This window comes from Lactuca saligna, chromosome 6, assembly GCF_052625555.1.
Source record: "Lactuca saligna cultivar CGN05327 chromosome 6, ASM5262555v1, whole genome shotgun sequence".
NCBI lineage: Eukaryota > Viridiplantae > Streptophyta > Magnoliopsida > Asterales > Asteraceae > Lactuca > Lactuca saligna.
The window spans coordinates 133,443,304-133,468,896 of NC_136422.1; the positions used below are offsets into that span (position 1 = coordinate 133,443,304).

At 40.2% G+C, this 25,593-nt stretch overlaps 1 protein-coding gene across 1 annotated transcript; it reads left to right on the plus strand.

Moving 5' to 3' along the window:
• Positions 1-5,288: 5,288 nt before the first annotated feature.
• Positions 5,289-8,596, plus strand: LOC145002911 (E3 ubiquitin-protein ligase UPL3-like). The gene is made up of 10 exons (XM_078962093.1): positions 5,289-5,419; positions 5,885-5,918; positions 6,022-6,102; positions 6,195-6,263; positions 6,361-6,489; positions 6,593-6,715; positions 8,092-8,152; positions 8,244-8,282; positions 8,367-8,404; positions 8,495-8,596. The coding sequence occupies exons 1-10, from the start codon at positions 5,289-5,291 to the stop codon at positions 8,594-8,596; spliced, it is 807 nt and encodes a 268-aa protein (XP_078818219.1).
• Positions 8,597-25,593: the final 16,997 nt, after the last annotated feature.

Here is a 25,593-nt window from a genome sequence, read left to right on the forward strand (position 1 = left end):
GCCTCTCTAACCGAACCGAAAATCACTGGAGTCTGATCAATGATGTTGCGCGTGATCTCTGCGGAAATGAAATCCCTCATCTGATCATCAAGCTGCCCGGCTCTAAAGCCCGAGCCAGATCCCTCCTCGACGTCTGAACTGCTAACTGGTAGCTCGCGCAATGTCACCATACTGAAAATATAACAATTCCTGATCAATTTACACACTACTGTTGAGGGATTTCTCACTCCACCAACTCTAGTTTCGTCTTGGCCCCTCTTGAATCGAGTACGGATCCTCTGCTTTCAGTAGTATGGGCCCCTACTACCTTCCACATCTATCCGTACTTTCCTCAAGAGTCACCTCAACTCCACCAACGCACTTCTACTAATACTGATCTCTGCTACTCTCATCCTAGGCTTGCCCTAGGGAACTTCTGACTCCACCCAATCCAGTCCTCAGCCGCTGAAGGCCTCCTTGTAATGCCAATTAGCCACCACCTGAATACCATCACATGCAATGAGGCTCGGATAATCCTTCGAGTAAAAGTCTCGTCCCTACAACGGTTAGACTCAAACGAGAGCTGCGCAGTAGGGCCAAATCCAGCACTCTGAGATTATTCAACCCTGATCACATGTGATGTGACGTATTCACCTAATGTCTAACTCCCATCACTCAGATTCCCACAAAGCACAAAGCAAGCAGCATTTGGATAAAGGAAACATACTCAAGCAAAACTATTCTCATAACAAGAAACTGCACTAGCACACAATGCTAAGCTCACATTATCAGGCATCACCTACACAGGCGATCCTACTACTGTCTACTCAATACTAGCATGCAATTCTCATCAAGCTGGAACACATAAAGCAGGCACATAAGGCATCATCCTAGATCCTTAGTCCTATTCTAGCATGCTGTTTTACTGAAGCTGGAACTGAAACTGAAACTGAAACTGATACTGAAACTGATACTGATAATCATAACATAACTTGTATGGGTAAATTGGGAGTACTTACTTGAGCTCGGCTGATTGCATGCACCACACCCTTTTCACTTTTCAAAACTCTTTTTACTTTTTCTAAAATTGTTTTCTTTTCTCAAAATTCTTTTGTAACTACTATTTTTCTTTTGAAAACTCTATACCACTTCCTTAGTTTGAGTTCAGGCACACTCGAAAGTGCGCCCGAATCCCTCAAACCAACGCTCTGATACCAACTTGTAACGACCCAAAAATCACGCCTAAAAATTTCTTTTAAAACATTACTAAAACTAGATTTATAAACAACGTATCATAAGTCAAACATAACTTTCAAGTATTAAATTCAAAACATAATATCATTATCAGAGTCAAACATTCCCAGGCTAACTGACTATGGTGTGTGATCTGTAATCTTCCCGAGCTCCTCTTTTGAAAACCGAGTACCTGAAACCAAAACTGAAAATCGTAAGCACGAAGCTTAGTGAGCTCCCCCGATCTACCACATACCACACAATAATATATAAAGCACATACTGGGCCTTGCCCACTGCATCGGACCGAAGTCCGGACTAACTGGGGCCTTGCCCCCTAATCGGACCGAAGTCCGAAGCTGACTGGGACCTTGTCCCCTACATCGAATCGAAGTCCGAAGCTGACATCGGACCGAAGTCCGAAGCTGACTGGGACCTTGTCCCCTACATCGAACCGAAGTCCGAAGCTGACATCGGACCGAAGTCCGAAGCTGACTGGGACCTTGTCCCCTACATCGAACCGAAGTCCGAAGCTGACATCGGACTGAATTCCGAAGCTGACATCGGATCGAAGTCCGAAGCTGACTGGGACCTTGTCCCCTACATCGAACCGAATTCCGAAGCTGACATCGGACCAAAGTCTGAAGCTGACTGGGACCTTGTCCCCTACATCGAACCGAAGTCCGAAGCTGACTGAACATGGCATAAACATATCAACTAGCATAAACACATAAATCCTGTATGAGCCACGAAGGCATTAAACATACTAACTACTACATCGGACCGAAATCCGAAGCTGACTAGGACCTTGTCCCCTACATCGGACCGAAATCCGAAGCTGACTGAACATCGCATAAACACATATATCCTGTCTGAGCCACGAAGGCATCAAACATACTAACTACTACATCGGATCGAGATCCGAAGCTGACTGCTAGCTAAAAGGGCCGGCATTGTTGCCTTAGACCCGTTCCTACTGAAAGGAAACTCACCTGAACTGCTGAGCTCTGCTGATAAACCTCTGGCTGCTATTCGACAATCCCCTGAACCGCTGCTCCTCTAGCTCTCCGAGCTATCAATATACATATAACACTTAGTCTGACAGCCAACTAAGTCAACTCTGGTCAAAGTCAACCTTCCAGGTCAACCCTACTCGCCGAGTCCTCCTAATGACTCGCCGAGTTCATAAGCTCAGGGTCTTTCTATTCGCGACTCGACTCGCCGAGTCATTCTATGACCCGCCGAGTCCAACTAGTTCCAAGTCCTGTCCTGACCAACTCGCTGAGTCACCACCCGACTCACTGATTCGAGTCTCAACTCGAAGGGTTTGAGGTTTCGCGACCTGACTCGCCGAGTCCACTAATAGACTCGCCGAGTCCACGACAATCTTCAACCAACTCGTCGAGTTGTTCTTCCAACTCGCCGAGTTGATGCCTAACTTCATCCGACTCGACGAGCTGTTCATCCCACTCGTCGAGTTCCTCCTCATCTTCAAGATACTCTCCGAGTCTATTCAGTCCTTAATCCATGCAGTGGCTTTTCGAGCCAAGCAGGGCTTCCAACTCATAGATCCATACTTCTAAGGCCTATCACCCACGTAAAGTGGCAAACTTTACGTGTAGATCAAGAGATCTAGGCTTAAAACACATTCAAACTAGGGTTTATGGCAACATACTTCTTCAACATACCAAGGGCTGATACTTTAGGGGATTCTAGACCAAAACAACCATGGATCTGAGGTAGCATCCTTAGATCTGGACCTCTAACTCGAAATGGTTCCTTATCATGCCAAAATGTCCAAAACTCACACATGAGAATAGATTTAGGTGCAAAGGGATTCCAAGCAACAGCTTATTACCTCCAATTGGTCTGAAATGTCTTCTCAATCCCGGATCTACAGTCCCTTCTTGCACCTCCAAAGCCTTTCTTCCTTTTCCAAGCTATAGTGCACTCTTCAAGGCAAGATCTAGCTCTAAAACGGATATGGCGGCTAGGGTTTGGTGTTCTGGGGTAGAGAGGCAGTAAAGGAACCCTAGGAAGGAGAATGAGATGTTTAAATAGGTTCCAAGTCCCGGATTTAGGGTTTTCCTCGTTCAGACCCAACTCGTCAAGTCTCCTTGGCCGACTCGCCGAGTCGGTCGCTTACACTTCGACCCGGATCCCACTCGGACTCGCCGAGTCCCTCCATGGACTCGCCGAGTCTCCCCTTAAAATTGAGGTCCTCTTTCTTTTCTTGACTTTCCAATCTTTGAGGTGTTACAATAAATAAGTCCCAAAAAAACGCAAAAATCGACATAAACAATTCAGAACTTGTAGAAAAACCTTACCTCTATGTTTGGGTAATAATATACAAATGGCCATATGTGAAGTTCTTTATTCCAGCTCACATTGTCAGGTTACATATCTAATGGATTTTTCTGAACAAATTTCAAGTTTGCTACCCACAAATACGATTATTTACAGCATAATGGTTGCTCCATATCGGAAAATTACCATCAACCAAAACCTGCAATCAAGCCTTCACTTGTTTAATTAAGAACATTCTTTCTAAATATATTTCTGAAATTTATTTAGAACGTTATAAAAGAAAGCAGACTCCAAAATATCATCTCTAAACAATCTAAACACTTGTAGACTAACTAGGGTATGCTTTAAACTTGATTACCCTTTGGTGCTGCTCCAATTTTCAAATTTTTTTGTCACTTGGGGTTGCTCTGTTTCTTGGTTTTGCTTAACATTTGAGGCTGCTCTGTTTTTCAAACAGAAAGATCTGAAGAAAATTGGAGTTATGTTTTATCTCACACTTGAATTCCTCCTTTTTGTTCCGATAACCTCATCCACTAGATTAACGGCTTCGATTCAAATCTCAATATGTTATAGAAACATATCGATAAATGATAAATCATACCCTTAAAGATATTTTTTTGAGTTTATTACACAAAATTAGGTCATACTTAAATATGGTCATAAAACTGAAACATCCATGACCAATGTTAATGAAACCATAGCAACTTTTAAATGGTCAAGTATGCATCTAATAGCAGCCAAATATTATTGTTATTGTTGTTCTAATAATCATTTAAGTTGAAGTAAGTAGTTGTTTTTTAACGAGAAGAAAGGAAATTTGAGTATTTCACTTAAAAACATACACTTCTATTAAAGTATGTCCCTATTAAAATATTGCATATTTATTTGGGCTAAATGTAAGAAATAGCAATATAGTTTTATTTTTCTGTTTATAACATCCTACTTTCGTTTCTTCCTATTACAACATTTTACTTGCTTTCTTATTTGGACTTTTGTATTTTGGAAATCCAACCCAATTATAGAACCATACATGAAATTCTTTCCATATCAAGAAACCATTCTTCAAATTATCTACCGGGTTATAGCCTTAAAGTTTTGTATTGGGATGAATTTTCTTGCACTTAATCCTAATTATTTTGTATATACCATATTAAACAACAACAATATGTTGGAATGATACCTTAAGCTTCTTTTGTTTCGCTAAAAGCTTGTTTCTTGCTTATGCAGCCACCAACACTACTAGAAAAAAGACCTTTAATGACGCGCTTTTTACGACACGCGATAATTAACGATACACAAAAGGACGTGCCCTTAAAATAGTGTCATCTCTCCAAAAAATTTAAGGATTTACGACACGCTTTATTGCGTGCCCTTAATTTAGTGTCTCAAGAAAAAAAATTAAAAACACGGAGGGCGCTTTATCTTAAACGCGCGTCTTCTGTACCTGTCACTTTATAATTTTAATGAAACGGGATTTTAGTAGACAAGGGGGGAAATGAAATCCCCAAAATTTTGAAAACCCACCTGTTTTTTCTATCTTCTATCTATCATTCATCTTCAACCTAACAAGGACGAGCATTGCACTCTTGATTTCTCTAACTCTTTCTCATTTTCTGATTCAAACTTGAAAGAATCGAAAAAAATCTATCAATTTTGAAGCCTAAAGAATCACAACAACCGACTTCATTACATCTTCATCTTATTCACATTACCACTTCGAATCTCCTACCCTACTTTTCCCTCAACAACAATTCTAGCAGCTTCGCAGACATGGTTCAAAAACCCAGATGGGGCGAATTGGAGGAAGAAGCTGATGGCGGTGACTATGACTATTTGTTGCCGCCGAAACAGGTTATTGGACCCGATGAACACGGGTTGAAAGTACAAATTCAACGACGAAGGTAATCGGGTTAAGATTACCACCACCACACGCATCCGTAAAATTGCTAATGCTCGGCTGAGCAAGCGCGCCATGGAGAGGCGTTCTTGGCCTAAGTTCGGTGATGCCGTTCAAGAGGACGTCGGCGCCAAACTCACCATGGTTTCTACCGAGGAAATCATCTTTGAGCGACCAAGGGCTCCAGGTACGTCATCCCTAGATCTGAAATTTCAGATAATTGTAACAATCCTTTATAATTATTTATGTGAAATTGTTAAGACATATGTAGTTGAAGATTTAGGGCACTAATTCTTGATTGAAGTGACCGATTAAGATGAACGCATTCAGTTCTTTCTTTTTCTTTTATTTGACAAGTTCCACCACATATGAACTTCATATGTGGGTTGCCCTGTTGCAAAGCTTGAAGGATGGGGACCTAAACGTGGGAGGAGAAACAAGAAGTAAGTTTGATTCTCTGTATCACAAGGCAATTGGAAGCATTTAGAGCTGGCTTTAATCAGGTCATCATCTTTTTCCAACATTCTAATATGCTAAATTGTTTATGGACTTAGAAAATATACAAAATAATTTTTTTAAGCTAATATTTTATCTTATTACTATCAGGTTTTTGAGGCTTCAAGTTTACAAATATTTTCTCTAAGTGAGTTGGATTATTTACTCTGTGGGCGTAGAGAAATGTGGGAGGTAATTTGCTCATCTTTTTTCTACTTAAACATAACATGTATTCTTTTTGAAAATGATATGATGTAGAGAATTCATGTTTCTTTTAAATGCAGGCTGATACACTTGTGGAACACATAAAATTCGACCATGGATACACATCCAAGAGCCCTGTAGTAATTAATGTGAGTAATTTATTTATTTTTAGCGATATTCAGGTAAGATTTATAAATTTATAGTATAGTTAATATTAATAATTTTTTTTTTATGTCTCTTTATTAGTTGCTTGAGATAATGGGAGAGTTCAATCCAAAACAGCAAAGGGCATTCTGTCAGTTTGTTACTGGTGCACCTCGGCTTCCTCCAGGTGGCTTGGCTGTCTTGAACCCTAAGTTGACCATTGTCAGAAAGGTAAAAAAAACCCCCTCAACCACCCCTTGTTTTCAAAATTTTATCTAGGTGAATTACGAAATTGCCCCTCCTCAGTCACTAACCCTTTATTAATTACAACGCTCTTCAAAGTTCCAACAACACTGCATCAAATGCTGCGGGTGGAGTGTCGGAATCTGCAGATGATGATTTGCCAAGTGTCATGACATGTGCCAACTACCTCAAGCTTCCTCCCTATTCCACCAAGGTAAACAAACTTTTCATTTCTTTCTATCACAAAGAAATGTTTTTTTGATTGAAAAGTATTGTTTCCCCTCTTCTCAATAAGACTTTGATGCAAATATAGATAAAAATGTCTGGATTTTAGACAAATCTGATTAGAAGTAGTTTTGAATCAAATTGATAAAGAAGTCACAGAACCCTAAATTATCTGGATTTCTTTTACACTTGAGTTATGATGTTTTGTGGTCTAAGTCACCTTTATGTCATATTCTGTGTGATTTGGCCAGAATTGGAATTGGGATTGGAACTGGAATTCGATTCCATTCTAATACCACATCATGTTTGCAACACTGTCTCTTTATAAATAGTAAATACTCTAACTACCCTTTTAACCCTATATCTCACAAGTAAACATATCTCTTGCATTTCCATTTACTTTTCCTCTTCATATTGTTTACAAATTCCAATCTATTTCTTATCAACCAAATGTGTGAGAGAATCCAATTTCTTGAGATTCCAGATCCTTCAAATTCCAATTCCTTCGAATATGGTTCATTTATTTGTGTATTATATTGCACCATACTTTCATTTCTTTTTTTAAGACATTCTATTTTCAATTTTTTTCTTATCAAGGCATTGTATTTTGAAAACTTTACCCAATTATAACATTCTTATTGTTTGCATTTACACTTCTTTACACGTCCCAATTTCAATTTGTTTATTTAAAAATTGATCATTTTAGGTTTTAGATTTTATTGATAACAGGTGAGACATGTGATATAGAAAGAATCAGCTAATAAAAATTAGATATTCACCTCTTTTTCTATATTTTGTACGATAATAGCATACAAAATTTGTATATTTGGCAGAAACTTTGACCAGGACTTGTTTTCAATCTCTTGTGTGTGCAAATGACGTAACTACCTCTAGAAAGTTTTTTAAGAAAAATAAATTGGAAGCAAGCATACCAGATCAGCATCAGGATCTGAGGAAGGCATCATGATATTAACTTCAATTGCTTTAGTAGTTGTTATAGAAGTTTTGCCTTTTCTATTCAAAATTATAACTTAAAAACACCACCTGTTCCCTCTTTTCTAGCTTGTATTACTGTTGCTGGCTTCCAAATGAGGCCTTAATTGTCATAAACATTCTATTGTTAGATTTGGCCCTAATTTCTTTAATAGTCAACGATAGTGGGGTAGCATATTGAACTATTTTCTTAAGAAAGACATTATATCTTGTCCAATTTATATTTGAATTCAAGTTATGCATAATGTCAATATTGTTGGATTAATAAATACATTATACCTAAAGAATAAAGATTGTATGATGAAAGAAAGATTGTAAATTACCAAATATTGGTTTATCATTTGCTGAGTTAACCTACATTTTTTTCTGTAGTTTTATCTTGTTTCTGATATAGCCGTGAAAGAACTCATTGCAGTTGCCACCAACAGAGAAGGTAAGCTATAATATGCCAAAGTTGAATTACTTTTTAAGAAATAGCAACCTACTTTTAGTTATTTGTTTATTATATCAACATACAACATCAGATTCAAAAAGTGTTGTAGAGCTAACAAATGGTTCTTCAGGTATGCAATACTCTAGGCATAATTATAATATAAAACTATAAAAAATTTAATTTTTTGATATATATTTTTTATTTTGTTTTGCAGAGGATACTAAAGAGCAAATCTTGCAAAGGATATTTTTTGTTTTGTTTTGCAGAGGATACCCCTCACATTTTCCCAAATTACCCCTTCCTCTACAATGTTTTTTTGTTTCTGTGTATTTTGTGCATCAGGTAAAGTTGGTGGAAGAAAGGAATATGAAGTCACTTGATTCAAATCTTGCAGCATTAGTCTTAAAGAATTATGAAAGGCAAGATGCAACTTTACTTAGTTGAAATTTGATGTAGAGAGTAGATTAGATGCAAATTTAGATATTGTAAAAAATAGAATTGTATGACATTAAATTTTATGCAATGGATTGTATTTTTTGTATATGATATTTTATTTCTATTATGAGACATTAAATGCAAATTTAATTTAAAAATTAATAAATATATAAATATTTTTTTAGAACATTTAAAATTATGATACGCAAAAATGTGTGTCATCTTCATTTATGACATGACATTTCTTGACAGGGGCTTCCTTGATACGCATTGCGTGTCATAAACACGCGCGTCGTAAGGTTACGACACGCAAATGCGTGTCGTCTACCTTTATGACAGGGCCTTCCTTGATACGCAATGCGCGTCGTCTCTCTTGATGACAGGGCCTTCCTTGACACGCATTTGCGCGTCGTCTGAGCGTTTTACGACGCGCAATGAGCGTCGTAAAAGGCCTTTTTTCTAGTAGTACAAGAAATCAACATGTACATGATCCATCAAGTATCTGTTGACAAACAATAGAAAGATGTGTTAAAAGATTTCTTGTTTTTAATTTTCAATTAAGCATAAAAGTAACAATCAAGGAATTAAGATAAGAGAAAGAAACAATATGGATATTCTTTTCAACCAAAGAAACATATGAAACCTAGAAAGTCCATCATTAAAATCAGATCAAATCCCTTAGAGTATTGGGTATGGGCAACATGTTATAACACCATCTTGGTGCCACCTCACATGCCAGATCACCCATAATATTATAACACCAATTTAGGAAATCATTGAAATTTGAATACATGCACTAGTCGGCCATTGATACATTGTCAAAGCTTATAAAAGAACATAACCTTCTCATTGATGTAGTTAAGGCATAGGAGTTTATGTAATGGAAATTGAATGCCATGACTTGCTAGGTTTCAGTTACATAACATGAGGAATCACATTTAATCTCTAATCAATGGTATTTGAATTAGTCATACACAAGAAGGATAGTGATACCACATAAGTTTCCTAGGTCTTTGTGACATTTTTGTTGAAGCTGTAAACATAAATTATTAACGAAAACAGTGAAAATCATTGAAAGCCATGACTGAAGCTTTTTTCATACATAAAACTCCCCATAAATGGATTAAATGAGTGGTATAAAGTCATATTCTATCTAAATATGTTTCTGATTTAAAATATTTAGAACGTTTTAAAAAGAAGCAGACTCCAAAATCACATTTCTAAACCATCAATATACCTGTAGAATAATTCGGGTAAGATTCAAATTTGATTACCCTTTGGTGCTGATCCAATTTTCAATTATTATTATTTTTTGTCATTTGGGGTTGCTCTGTTTCTCTGTAACGCCCCATTCTTGGTATGTTGCTTCCGTGGCATTTATTTAGAAGTTTTCGAGAGGGACTCGGCGAGTCTATGGCCCGACTCGTCGAGTAGGGACGAGATTTCGAGCATGTGTTAGTCGGCGACTCGACGAGTCCATATTCGGGACTCGGCGAGTCTGCCTGCCAGGTAGAAACCCCAAATCCCCGGGTTTGCACCCTATTTAAACCACCTTATGAGCCCCAAACTCGTTCCCTTCACCCTCAGAGCATCATTTAGCAAACCCTAATCATTCCCTTGAGTAATTGAGCATTTCTTGTGTGAATCTTGAAGTTTTGAAGAGAAGAAGGAGGCTAGATCCAAAGGAGAAGAAGAAGATCCAAGGTCTTGCACCCATTTCAGAGTTTATTGAGGTATCAGCCGATTCCCTTCTGTTTCTATGATTTATTTCTCTTTCACAAGCATATTTAGCCTCTTTTAGCCATTTCTTAGCTTGTTCTTAGTAGAGAGATCACATTAGATTGATTAGCCTTCGGATCTAGCCATGCTTCAGTTCCAAAATCGTAGATCTATCACCTTTATAGAGCCATTTTACATGATAGCCCTAGATCTACTCTTCTAAGTGCCTTTTTAGCCTTTATATCCCTTTTCATGCGTATGTACACGTAAAGTTGGAAACTTTACGTGGTAAATCAGCCTTAGAAACTCAGATCTATAAATTGTATGCGGTGGTTTTGATCAGAATCGAGTTTTTAGGATCTGCATGCATGTGACTCGGCGAGTCGTTCTTCGGACTCGGCGAGTCAGGTCGCGAGTCCCCGCTCTTTACCCTTTGAGTGATTCCGAGTGGAGGCCAGTGAGCAATAGGATGGACTCAGTGAGTCGGAGGTTAGACTCAATAATGGAGGGACTCGACGAGTTGTTCATACAACTCGGCGAGTCCAAGACAATCTTTTTAGATCGAAGAACAACTCGTCGAGTTGTTCATATGACTCGACGAGTCGGATACAGATTGTCTGAGCTTTTGAATCAAGAGGGTACTCGTCGAGTCGATGCCATGCTCGACGAGTAGCCACGAGTAGGGTTGAGAAGTGAGACTAGGGACTCGGCGAGTTGGCGGCCCAACTCGGCGAGTCAGGTCAACTGTAGGTTGACTTTGACCGGGAGAGTTGACTTTGACCAGGGGTAAAAGAGTCATTTACCCAATGCAGTGATTATCATCTGATTGAGTGTGTCTATGGATTTGTAGCCGGGGAGATACAGGAGCTGCAGCAGTTAGCTTCCAGAGCCATACACATAGCAGCCAGTTCACGAGGTGAGTTTCCTTCCAATAGGAACGGGTCTAAGGCCACAACGCCGGCCCGTTCAGTCAGCAGTAGTTTCTGGACTTCGGTCCAATGTAGTAGTTAGTATGTTTGACGCCTCCGTGGCTCAGACAGGATTTATGTGTTTATGCTAGTTGATATGTTATGCTATGCTGTGTTCAGTTAGTGCGGACTTCGGTCCGATGCAGGGGACGGGGTCCCAGTCAGTTTCGGACTTCAGTCCAATGTAGGGGACGGGGTCCTAGTCAGTTTCGGACTTCGGTCCGATGTAGGGGACGGGGTCCCAGTCAGTTTTCGGACTTTGGTCCGATGTAGGGGACGGGGTCCCAGATAGTTAGTCCGGACTTCGGTCCGATGCAGGGAACGGGGTCCCAGTCAGTGGGCAAGGCCCAGTATGTGCTTTATATGTATTGTATGGTATGTGGTAGTTTGGGGGAGCTCACTAAGATTCGTGCTTACAGTTTCAGTTTTGGTTTCAGGTACTTCCGCAAGCAAAGGGAAGAGCTTGGGATGATGGCATCGCACACACCACAGCTTCAGTTTTTGTCCTGGGAGTTGATTCAGTTTCTTGATATGTTTGGATACAGTTGTGATACAGTTCTTCTCACAGTATTTTATTATGGTTTTTGAAACACGCAACGTATGGTTTTATTATGCGATACTCAGTTTCATGGTTTTTTTTTGTTATAATAAAAATTGAAATTTTTGGGTCGTATTTTTGGGTTGTTTCAAGTTGGTATCAGAGCCTTGGTTTGAGGGATTCGGGCGCACTCCCGAGTGTGTCTGAACTTAAACTAAGGAAGTGGTAAAAAGTTTTTAAAAACAGAAAAGGATTTTGAAAAGCACTTAGAAAGAAAAGAATTTTTAAACAAGATAAGGGTGTGGTGCATGCGATCAGCCGAGCTCAAGTAAGTACTCCCAAATTACCCATACAAGTTTTATTATGATTAATTGTTCCAGTTTCAGTAGAACAGCGTGCTAGTATAGGACTAAGGATCTAGGAGGATGCCTTATGTGCCTGCTATATGTGTTTCAGCTTTATGAGAATTGCATGCTAGTATTGAGTAGACAGCAGTAGGATAGCCTGTTTAGGTTATGCCTGGTAGCGCGAGCTTAGCATTGTATGCTAGTACAGTTCCTCGTTATGAGAGTAGATTTGCTTGAGTAGTTTCTGGTGTCCGAATGCTGCTTGCTTCGTGCTTTGTAGAACTCTTGGTGATGAGAGTTAGCCGTTAGGTGAATATGTCACGTCACATGTGATCAGGGTTGAATAATCTCAGAGTGTTGGATTTGGCCCTATTGCGCAGCTCTTGTTTGAGTCCAACCATTGTAGGGACGAGCCTTTTACTCGAAGGATTATCCGAGCCTCATCACATGTGATGGTATTCAGGTGATGGCTAATTAGCATTACAAGGAGGCCTTCAGCAGCTGAGGACTGGTTTGAGTGGAGTCAGAGATTTCCCTAGGGCAAGCCTATGATGAGAGTAGCAGAGATCAGTAGTAGTAGAAGTGACTTGGTGGAGTCAAGGCAGTTCTTGAGGAAAGTACGGATAGATGTGGAAGGTAGTATGGGCCCGTACTACTGAAAGCAGAGGATCCGTACTCGAATCAAGGAAGGCCGAGACAAGACCAGGAAGCTAGTAGTAGTATCAAAGATCCCTTGAGATATTTCAGTTTTCTGATGTTGTTATGATGTGTTTCAGAATGGTGGTTTTGCGTTCGAGGCCAGCAGCCGGCAGTGGAGGTGCCGGGGAGGGATCAGGATCAGGCTCGGGGGACGAGCGCATGGATGAGCAGACCAGAGAGTTTCTTTCTTCAGAGATTATTCGTATCATACTGGAGCAGACTCCTGTGATCTTCGGTTCGATCAAGGAAGGTATCCTAGAGTTGATGGATGAGAGGTTGGGCACCTTTCGTGCTGAGGTGGCGGCCATGATGGGGTCGCGCACACTTACGTTCAGGGAGTTCAGGGCATGTGGAGCTCCAGATTATCACGGGGCGCGGGACACCATAGCGAGTACTAGATGGTTGGCGGATGTGGCCAACGCGTTCCGCACGAGCAGGTGTCCCGAGGGGGACAAGGTTAGATTAGCGTCCTGTCTTCTGAAGGACAGGGCACGGGATTGGTGGGAAGAGGTCGGACATACCATTGGAGATGATGCAGCGTTAGATGCCATGACCTGGGCTAATTTCTCTACCAGGTTCAGGGCGGAGTTTGCACCGGTTATTGACGTGCAACAGTTAGCCAGAGAGTTTCAGGACCTCACCCAGACTACAGAGACCGTGGCGGAGATCACCGCCAAGTTCAGGGAGAGGGCTCTTCTTGTTCCTCAGTATGCAGCCGATGAGGAGATGAAGAAGGCCCGTTATCATGAGATGTTGTGGAGCGATATCCACCAGTTTGTGAGCCGGTCCAGCTGTAAAACGCTGGATGACATGATTGCTAGGGCTCGAGAGAGGGAGATTGATCTCGAGATGGAGAAGAAGAGGAAACCGGAGGTGGTTTCGGGTTCAGGAGGTTCGGGCAAAAAGCCCAAGGTTTCAGATCACAGATCCAGGATTCAGCCGAGCCACGGTCGATGTGGCAAGTGTGGGAGGATGCACGATGGGGTGTGCAAGGCAGGGAGTTCCGGCTGCTTCAAGTGCGGTCGGACTGGGCATTTGAGCAGGGATTGTACGACCCCTGCTACTGCCATCGCAGCATCAGTTCTGATTTGCTTTCAGTGCAATCAGAGGGGACATAAAAAGTCCCAGTGCCCGAGTTTAGCCACAGTAGGGAAGGTGGCTGCACCTGCCCCTGCTACTTTGAGGATTACAGATGGCCGGAAGGGCCGAGCCGAGGCGCCAGTGGCGAAGAGTAGGGCTTTTCAGATGACAGCAGAGGAGGCGCGAGCGACTCCTGATGTGGTGACGGGTATGTATTTTCCCTTCATCTCTTTATTATTATTGATTGATTATTGCTTATGATTATATGTTTTTATATAGGGTCGTTCTCTGTGAACGACATTTCTGTTATGGTATTATTTGATTCAGGGGCTACCCGGTCGTTCGTATCGCTAGCGCTTAGCAAGAGATTTAGTAAAGCTCCAGGGGAGTTGGATTGTCCACTAGAGGTTGAGATAGCAGATGACAGGACCGCCAGAGTGCATAGAGGGTGTTCTCTTCAGTTGTTTGACGAGCAGTTTTCGGTGGACCTGGTTCCTATTCCCCTGCGAGGGAATAAGGTTATAGTAGGCATGGATTGGCTGAGTCCCAATGGGGCGGTGATTGATTGTGAGCTGCAGCTAGTGAGGGTTCGCACTCCCAGTGGGGGAGAGTTAGTGATTCAGGGCGAGAGGCCACAGCGCGGACCAACCTTTTGTTCTGCCGCGAGAGCGAGACGCTATTTTCAGCAGGGTTGCGCTGGTTATGTAGCTTATGTCTTGGATGCCCGGGAGAAGGGCAAGACGATAGTTGATGATGTTCCGGTTGTGCGAGACTTCCCGGATGTATTTCCCGAGGATTTACCAGGAATACCTCCTGAGAGGCAGGTCGAGTTTAGGATCGACCTGATTCCTGGTGCGGCTCCGATAGCCAAGGCACCGTACCGTCTAGCTCCCCCTGAGATGCAGGAGTTGTCTACGCAGCTGCAGGAGCTGCTAGACAAGGGTTTCATTCGGCCGAGCAGTTCGCCTTGGGGAGCGTCGATCCTGTTTGTGAGGAAGAAGGATGGGTCACACCGTATGTGTATAGATTACCGGGAGTTGAATAAGGTAACGGTGAAGAACCGTTACCCACTTCCGAGGATAGATGATTTGTTTGACCAGCTTCAGGGAGCATCTTGGTTCTCCAAGATCGATCTACGCTCCGGATATCATCAGATGCGGGTTAGGGATGAGGATGTGCAGAAGACTGCTTTCAGGACCAGGTATGGTCATTATGAGTTTGTGGTGATGTCATTTGGGCTCACCAATGCTCCAGCCGCGTTCATGGATCTCATGAATCGCGTGTGTAGACTGATGCTGGATCGGTCAGTGATAGTATTCATAGATGATATCTTGGTGTATTCCAAGACGCAGGAACAGCACGAGGAGCACCTGAGGGAGGTGCTGGAAGTTTTGAGGAGGGAGAGACTTTTCGCAAAGTTCTTCAAGTGTGAGTTCTGGTTGCGCGAGGTGCAGTTCCTTGGTCACCTCGTCAACCAGAAGGGTATTTTGGTGGATCCGGCCAAGATAGAGGCTGTGATGCAGTGGGAGGTCCCGAAGTCTCCATCTGAGATTCGGAGCTTCCTAGGGTTGGCAGGGTATTACCGGAGGTTCATTCAGGATTTCTCCAAGATAGCAGTGCCGCTCACCCGACTGACCAAGAAGTCGGTGGTATTTCGTTGGGGGCCTGAGCAGCAGGCAGCGTTCGAGACCCTCAGGCAGAGATTGTGCGAGGCTCCGATCCTTACCTTGCCAGAGGGGGTAGAGGACTTTATAGTCTACTGTGATGCCTCAATCACAAGTATGGGAGCAATGTTGATGCAGCGAGGCCATGTGATAGCTTACGCCTCAAGGCAGTTGAAGCCTCACGAGGCTAATTATCCTACCCATGATTTAGAGCTAGGGGCGGTTGTGTTTGCAATCAAGATTTGGAGACATTATCTTTATGGGGTCCGTTGTACTATCTACACGGATCACAAGAGTTTGAGGTACCTTATGGATCAGCCGAGTCTGAACATGAGGCAGAGGAGGTGGTTAGATGTGCTGAAAGATTATGATTGTGAGATCCTTTACCATCCAGGGAAGGCCAACGTGGTGGCCGACGCCCTAAGCCGCAAGGTGTCGGCAGCCCCTATCAGAGATTTGTGTTTGAGGATGACAGTGATTACTCCGTTGTTGGAACGGATTAGGGAGGCTCAGGTTGAGGGCCTCAAGGAGGAGAGGCAAAAGTGTGAGAGGATAGTGGGTCGAGTAGCTTCGTTTGATTATGACAGTCGAGGATTGCTGACACTTCATGGGAGAGTGTGGGTACCGTACTGGGGTGGGGGTACGGCAGGTGTTGATGGACGAGGCTCATAAGTCATGATTTTCTATCCACCCAGGGGCGACGAAGATGTATAGAGATCTTCGACCCGATTATTGGTGGCCCTGCATGAAGCGGGATGTCGCTTGGTATGTTGAGAGATGCCTGACCTGCAGGAAGGTCAAGGCGGAGCACCAGAGGCCTCATGGCAAGATGCAGCCGTTAGACATTCCCGTGTGGAAATGGGAGGACATTACCATGGATTTTATCACCAAGCTTCCTAGGACCGCACGAGGGGTAGATTCGATATGGGTAGTAGTGGATCGGTTGACGAAGAGTGCTCATTTTATCCCGATCCAGGAGAGCATATCGGCAGAAAAGTTAGCCGATATCTATGTGCGTGAGGTAGTGGCACGTCATGGAGTTCCGGTATCGGTGGTGTCAGACCAAGACGTCCGTTTTACATCCAGATTCTGGAAGCGGTTTCACGACGAGATGGGTACTTGTCTCCATTTCAGCACCGCTTTCCACCCTCAGACGGGCGGGCAGAGCGAGAGGACGATTCAGACTCTCGAGGACATGCTCAGGGCATGTGTTCTAGACTTCGGTGGCAGTTGGGATACGTATCTTCCATTAGCGGAATTTTCGTATAACAACAGTTATCATGCGAGCATTGATCGACCTCCCTTTGAGATGCTTTATGGGAGGAAGTGTAGGACCCCGATTTGTTGGGGCGAGGTCGGTCAGCGGGTCGTTGGGAGCACAGAGGTGGTGCTCAAGACGACTGATTTGATTCAGCAGGTCCGTAATAGACTGCAGACTGCGCAGAGTCGGCAGAAGAACTACGCTGACAGGAGGCGTTCAGACTTGGAGTTCCGGGTGGGCGATATGGTCCTTTTGAAGGTCTCACCCTGGAAGGGTGTCATCAGGTTTCGGAAGAGGGGAAAGCTGGGCCCCAGATTCATTGGTCCTTTCAGGGTTTTGGCCCGAGTGGGTCGGGTTGCTTATCGGTTGGATCTTCCAGTAGAGCTTAGCCAGATACACAACGCTTTCCATGTGTCTCAGTTGAGGAAGTGTTTGGTGGATGAGTCAGTAGTGGTTCCCATAGAAGATATTCAGGTTGATAGCAGCCTGAATTATATTGAGAGGCCGGTCGCGATTCTGGACCGGAAGACAAAGACCTTGAGGAACAAGGCAATTCAGTTAGTGAAGGTGCAGTGGCAGCACCGGAAGGGGTCTGAGTGGACGTGGGAGACTGAGGAAGAAATGAGAGAGCACTACCCGGAGTTATTTGCAGATTCAGCCGTAGCAGACTTCGAGGACGAAGTCTGAGACAAGTAGGGGAGAATTGTAATGCCCCATTCCTGGTATGTTGCTTCCGTGGCATTTATTTAGAAGTTTTCGAGAGGGACTCAGCTAGTCTATGGCCCGACTCATCGAGTAGGGACGAGATTTCGAGCACGTGTTAGTCGGCGACTCGGCGAGTCCATATTCGGGACTCGGCGAGTCTGCCTGCCAGGTAGAAACCCTAAATCCCCGGATTTGTACCCTATTTAAACCACCTTATGAGCCCCAAACTCGTTCCCTTCACCCTCAGAGCATCATTTAGCAAACCCTAATCATTCCCTTGAGTAATTGAGCATTTCTTGTGTGAATCTTGAAGTTTTGAAGAGAATAAGGAGGCTAGATCCAAAGGAGAAGAAGAAGATCCAAGGTCTTGCACCCATTTCAGAGTTTATTGAGGTATCAGCCGATTCCCTTCTGTTTCTATGATTTATTTCTCTTTCACAAGCATATTTAGCCTCTTTTAGCCATTTCTTAGCTTGTTCTTAGTAGAGAGATCACATTAGATTGATTAGCCTTCGGATCTAGCCATGCTTCAGTTCCAAAATCGTAGATCTATCACCTTTATAGAGCCATTTTGCATAATAGCCCTAGATCTATTCTTCTAAGTGCCTTTTTAGCCTTTATATCCCTTTTCATGCGTATGTACATGTAAAGTTGGAAACTTTACGTGGTAAATCAGCCTTAGAAACTCAGATCTATAAATTGTATGCGGTGGTTTTGATCAGAATCGAGTTTTTAGGATCTGCATGCATGTGACTCGGCGAGTCGTTCTTCGGACTCGGCGAGTCAGGTCGCGAGTCCCCGATCTTTACCCTCTGAGTGATTCCGAGTGGAGGCCAGTGAGCAGTAGGATGGACTCAGTGAGTCGGAGGTTAGACTCAATAATGGAGGGACTCGACGAGTTGTTCATACAACTCGGCGAGTCCAAGACAATCTTCTTAGATCGAAGAACAACTCGTCGAGTTGTTCATATGACTCGACGATTCGGATGCAGATTGCCTGAGCTTTTGAATCAAGAGGTTATTCGTCGAGTCGATGCCATGTTCGACGTGTAGCCACGAGTAGGGTTGAGAAGTGAGACTAGGGACTCGGCGAGTTGGCGGCCCAACTCGGCGAGTCAGGTCAACTGTAGGTTGACTTTGACCGGGAGAGTTGACTTTGACCAGGGGTAAAAGAGTCATTTACCCAATGCAGTGATTAGCATCTGATTGAGTGTGTCTATGGATTTGTAGCCGGGGAAATACCGGAGCTGCAACAGTTAGCTTCCAGAGCCATACACACAGCAGCCAGTTCACGAGGTGAGTTTCCTTCCAGTAGGAACGGGTCTAAGGCCACAACTCCGGCCCGTTCAGTCAGCAGTAGTTTCTGGACTTCGGTCCAATGTAGTAGTTAGTATGTTTGACGCCTCCGTGGCTCAGACAGGATTTATGTGTTTATGCTAGTTGATATGTTATGCTATGCTGTGTTCAGTTAGTCCGGACTTCGGTCCGATGCAGGCGATGGGGACCCAGTCAGTTTCGGACTTCGGTCCGATGTAGGGGACGGGGTCCCAGTCAGTTTCGGACTTCGGTCCGATGTAGGGGACGGGGTCCCAGTCAGTTTTCGGACTTTGGTCCGATGTAGGGGACGGGGTCCCAGATAGTTAGTCCGGACTTCGGTCCGATGCAGGGAACGGGGTCCCAGTCAGTGGGCAAGCCCCAGTATGTGCTTTACATGTATTGTAAGGTATGTGGTAGTTTGGGGGAGCTCACTAAGCTTTATGCTTACAGTTTCAGTTTTGGTTTCAGGTACTTCCGCAAGCAAAGGGAAGAGCTCGGGATGATGGCATCGCACACACCACAGCTTCAGTTTTTGTCCTGGGAGTTGATTCAGTTTCTTGATATGTTTGGATACAGTTGTGATACAGTTCTTCTCATAGTATTTTATTATGGTTTTCGAAACACGCAACGTATGGTTTTATTATGCGATACTCAGTTTCATGGTTTTTTTTGTTATAATAAAAATTGAAATTTTTGGGTCGTATTTTTGGGTTGTTTCATTCTCGATTTTGCTTAACATTTGGGATTGCTCTGTTTTTTTCAATCAGAAGACATGAAGAAGAATTGGAGTTATATGTTATAGCATACTTGGATTCCTCATTTATTCCAACTACCTCATCTTCTAAATTAGGGGATTCGACTAGAACTCAATAATACGTCACAGAATTATGTCGTTACTAAAATATTCCAACTACCTTAAAGCTTTTTTCTTGAGCAAAGTCTTGTTGTTTGTTCCCCTTCAAAGTTTCATAACAGACGTGTGTAAGTGCTATGAGGTGGCCTCCTCCTTTCGAGTCAACTTTTGACTATCTTGCCCCTGCTGTTGCTTTGCTGAAATTTAACATTTCTGATGCTGCCACATTCATGTTGTGAGATGGTTTTCTCCCTTTTAATTCAGATTATGACCATTTTGCCCTTTTAATTGTTTTGGGGAATTTCATCCGTTTTTGTGGTGGTTACCGGAAGCCTTTTTTTGCAACATCTCCCGATGATGAAAACAAAAATTACCATCTTGTTGCAAATCGGTAGAGATTTTACTTCATCAATTTGAATCATTAATTTAACCAAATTTGTCAAATACAATCTCTAATAAAATTACAAATACGATATTTACACCAGCATATAACATTGTTCATTGTTTGAAAGGCTAGCTACTAGAAAACCTTTTTTAGGATATGAGAAATCATATCTCTTGTTTCTACAAGGTGATCTCCAACTTTCTTTGTAAAAGGATTGAGATTTATAACAATCCAAATGGTTTAAGATGGTAATATATTTTGAAATTACACAATAGTAGATTGCTAGTTCATTCAACTTAAAGTACGCTAAATTGCTAACTAAAGTAATGTAGTTAAATTCTTAAAAAATATATATTATGTACTCTAATTATATAGACTCTTGAAAACCATTTAATATATTTATAGAATATGTGATAGTCTAGTCTACTTCATAAATGAATGTGAACATATTTTGGATGAGATATGTCGATATGAACAAGTAATTTTTCAAATACCAACATCAATATATCAAATTAATTATCTAAGTGATTTTTTTCTTTCTAATCTTGTATACAGATCAATTCAAGTCCTAGCGAAAACATTATTAATAAAAATAATAAAGCATTGGCAAGACATGTTAAACGAATTCTTGTTTTTAATTTTCAATTAAGCTCAAAGAGTAATCAACAAATTAAGATAAAATGAAGAATCCAATTCATTTCATGTGATATAGAAAGATATTTCCAATTGAAAAAATAGATGTTTGATAATTTTAACTTGATATATGAGATAAGAATGTTGTATATAGCATTTTAAGAACTATACTTGGAATCAAAGCTATCTAAAAAAGTTAAGTTGATTTCTCCGGTTGTGGAAATGGTATTCTGCCTCTACCTCATTTTCTATAAACATGAGGGTTAAATATATGTCATTTTCCACATAAAAGAGAGATAAGACATGGAAAAGATTAATCACTTTAGTCATGAAAACCATACATTAAAGCTCATCAACTCCAAGACAATTGTTGGTGTTAGTTTTGATGGTGGTGATAAAACACCACAAGTGATTAGCTGATATGCATGTGAAAAACCCATATCAAGTGGTTTTGCATATGTTTGCATCCAATGTCGCTACTTTCTCCATAAAGCATGCACACAACTTCCCCCTACTATCAACTACCCTTCCTTATATCATCACCCTCTAACACTTACCGATATGAAAAATACAGATTCCAGATCAAGGCAATGTGATGTGTGTCGTATTCGAAAGACACCCGGAGTGTTTTCGTATATCTTTATTAAGGATAGTAAATACACTTTTGCAGCTTGCATTGATTGTTGTGTTGCTAGAATTTCTCTCAAGGCTGAAGCTGATGCAATTAAGGAGGAGGCAAAGATCAAGGTTCAACACGAAGGCCATCCACACCACACTTTAAGCCTACAATTAAGACTTGTTGCATCCGGTGTGATGCTTGCAATTCTAAGGATGAAGGCTTATTCTATGAGTGTGATAGTTGTGACTTCTGGATCCACAAGAATTTGCTTCCTTAGCCTCTACTATCCATCTGCCCCATCACCCACTTGTTCTCGTCTATTCACTTTTTGAAAAATTCTTTAATTTCCCATATTATTTTGAAATTTGCAACGAATACGTCCTGCGGAATGGATGGTTGTATCAATGTCCAACTCTATTTGTAAAAGGGTTCAATTTGTAAAAGGGTTGAGATTTACAATTCACAATACAAATGGTAAGATTGGTAATATATTTAGACATTACACGTTTTGTTGAACTTTTTGACATTCTTCCAATTTTACCCTTCAAAATATATATGACTAGCCCTGTCGAAAATACCCGATACTCGAATTACCCGTCTGATTTTTTCGGGTATCGGGTCGGGTTAATCGGGCATCGAGTTATTTTCTCGGGTATTCAGGTAACCCAATTTTCTTTTCACGTCGGGTATAAGGTACGTTTTTGGGTTTCGGGTATACCCGAACTACCCGAATTATTTTAAATTTTTTCTTTCTTTCATAGAGCTTGTACTCTATAGTAGGCATTTGATTACGCTTAAACTAACTTTCATTATTGTAAAACATGAATCTCTTTTATTATGGCAGTATGACACTAACAATAATAAAAACAATTGTTTATATGATACCATGTTCTTTAAAACTAACTGTTTTATAGATTACAGTTTTTATTGCAACTAACAAACTCATTATCTTAATGAAACTTCAGAAAATAGAAAAACTTATGGCTACAATTATGTTAAACATTTTAAACTTTTAAACTCAGATCTTTAAGTATTTGTTTTTTAACATCTTATTAGATTAGGTTAAGATGTTAAAAGATTACTTGATATCTCAAGTATTATTGACTAAAAAATCACAATGTTCAAAGTTTGAGTAACTTCGTTTATGCTTTGTTTGTTTATATAAACAAGTCTAATAGAGCACGACATATTTATTTTGTTAAATTTATTCTCAGGTGCCATTAAAAAAATTATATATTTCGGGTAATACCCGAATTACCCAAACCTGACCCACTACCTGAATTTAATTTGGGTCGGGTAACGGGTATTTTTTTAACATGAAAAACCCGATTTACCTGACCTGATCACCAAAACCCGAAAAAATTACCCGATCAACACCAATATCGAGCTTTTTGACATTCTTCCAATTTTACCCTTCCAAATATATATGACTAGGCTGTAAACGAACCAAACGAACACGAACAAGGGTTTGTTCATGTCTGTTCGTTTAAGTTAGCCGAACAACAAACGAACATGAACGGATAAACGAACGAGATTTTCTTGTTCATGTTCGTTCATTTAACAAATTACCTTGTTCATGTTCGTTTGTTTATGTTTGTGAACATGCTAAACGAACGTAAACGAACAAACATAAACGAACAAAGATAAAAAAACACAACTGAACATATATGAACATAAACGAACATATAATATAGCAATATAATAATTTTTTTTGAATATAAATGAATATAAATAAACTTAAACGAACGAACATAAACAAACGTAAACGAACATCATAAACGAACGTTCACGAACATAAATGAACGAACGAGACAATTGTTCATGTTCCTTCATTTAACTAAACGAACGATAATTTTTGTTCATGTTCGTTCATTTATTAAATAAATGAACATAAACAAACATCCCGCCGAACAGTTCACGAACGGTTCGTCGAACGTTCAGTTCGTTTACAGCCCTATATATGACATATGACAGTGCATGAAATCAGCACCATAATCTGGAGATCTATTTATCCGCCAAATCAGTTCTCTCTAAATCACAAGAAACTAAAAACGTTTTCCCTCCACTATCAATTTCCATAAAAGCACATGTACCAATTTTTCAAGTCCGTTTCTACAAAGCAATCTTCAATTGATTTCAAGGTTAGTATCATTTTCATACCACATATGTGTGCTTTTGTGTCAATCTTTTCTCGCAATTGCCGATTACAATGATTTATTATCTCGTTGATCTTTCAGTGTCATAAGTGTCAAAAGAAGGTTTTCTTTTTATTTGGTTTGTAGAAGCTTCAAACGAATTCAAGGTCAGTAACTTTTTTTAAGCAACTTGTTGTTTCTCTAATTTATATGATTCGGGTAAGAAGTTTTATAGTCGTTTATATGATTTTAGGTGTGGGACAATGCGATTGTATGTGATTGTCTAACTGTAGTTTTATGCCCTTCTGATTCCTTGGTTCCTATTTGTATTAACCAGGTCCCCAATTTCTACCAAGACTAATAAAAAACAAGGGTTTATAACAAAAAAAAAAAAAAAAAAAAAACTTGTATTGCATATAAATCTTAGCAAGGTGTAACAATTAATTTATATATAGTTAAACTTCTCAAGTACTGCAACATCATTTTTTGATCTTGAAACAATTTGATCAAAGTGTCATTTAAGCCCAAATCACCATAAAAAACCATCATAGTAAGAACCCTGTTAAAAGATAAACCATAGTGCAAGCTAAAAAATCATCAACGTAGTATAAAACCGTAATTCCTTTTTTCATAAATTCAGTTCTTCTAATTGATGCCCACGTATTGCTCGACAAAATGTCTAAAAGAGATGTCATTCTTGAATTGCAAAAGAAAGTTCATGATTAAGGAGTAGGTCATACTGTTCAAGTTGAAGGTTGGTCATATGTGAAGTCTTGTGGATTTCTTATTAGTTTATTGCATCTGCTTCATATTGCAAGTATAACATGGAATTGGGTAAAATTTAAGGCACATACTCTGTCAGGTAAAACAACTAATAATGCAACAATGTTACTACGTTTATGCATTAATGTACCAATAAGTAGTACTTATTTCAAGCGTCTAATATAAAAATTAATTATCACCCACAATTTTTTTTTAAAAGTATTAATTTCTTCCCTTGTGAAATTTAGGATGCGTGGTACAAAGCTTTTACAAGAAATATGCCTCCTATAAAGAATAATTATAGACCTACAGAAGAACATAAGAATCATTCAAGATTTAGTCATTGATAATATTCGACAGTCACATCACGAGATGCGAGAAATTCGTGATAATATTGTAAATATAATATGGGATGCATGAAATTTTACTTAAATACGAATAATCAGAGAAATGTTTTTTAGTATTTACATTAATTTAATTTTTTTCTATTACAAATTTTTCCTATAAATATTGAGTCGTTTTTGTACATGTCTTTTAATGTCATTTTACTTTTCCTAACTAGCTTAGCAACTAGCTTTTATGAAACGTCGTTTTTATTAGCTAGCTTCTTAGCTAGCAGCTAGTTTTTCAACTAACAACTAGTTTTCTCGTTTCTCAGCTAGCAGGTAGTTTTTCAGTTATGAACTAGCTTTTTAGCTAATATACAAAACATAGCCTTAAAGTGTGATAATTTAAATAATATAGTTAAATTCTTCAAAAAGATATTATGTACTCTAATTATGTAGACTCTTGAAAACCATTTTAATATATTAAAAGAATATTATGATAGTCTATTGCATAAATGAATATGAATATATTGTGGATGAAATATGTGAAATAACAATAGAATAATTTTTGAAACATAAACATCGCTAAAATCAAATTATATATCTTTGTAGTTATTTTTTTTTTTACTAAAATTTTATATAGATCGATTAAAGTCCTTGTGAAATCATGACTAATACATACATATAATATCCATCGGCAATATTCGTTAAACGATTTCTTGTTTTTAATTTTCAATAAATCTGAAAAAAGTAGTCAACGAATTAAGATAAAAGGAAGGAATCCGACAATTTTCGTGAAATCATGACCAATACATACAGAAAGAGAATTTTAATCTGAAAAAAGATGTATGGTTAATTTAGCTTGATATATGAGAAAAGAATATTGAAAATAGCATTTTAAGAACTATACTTTGAAGCAAAGCAATCTAAAAAAGTTATGTTGATTTTGTGGAAATGGTATTTCGCTTGAACCTTATTTTCTAGAAATGTAATTTA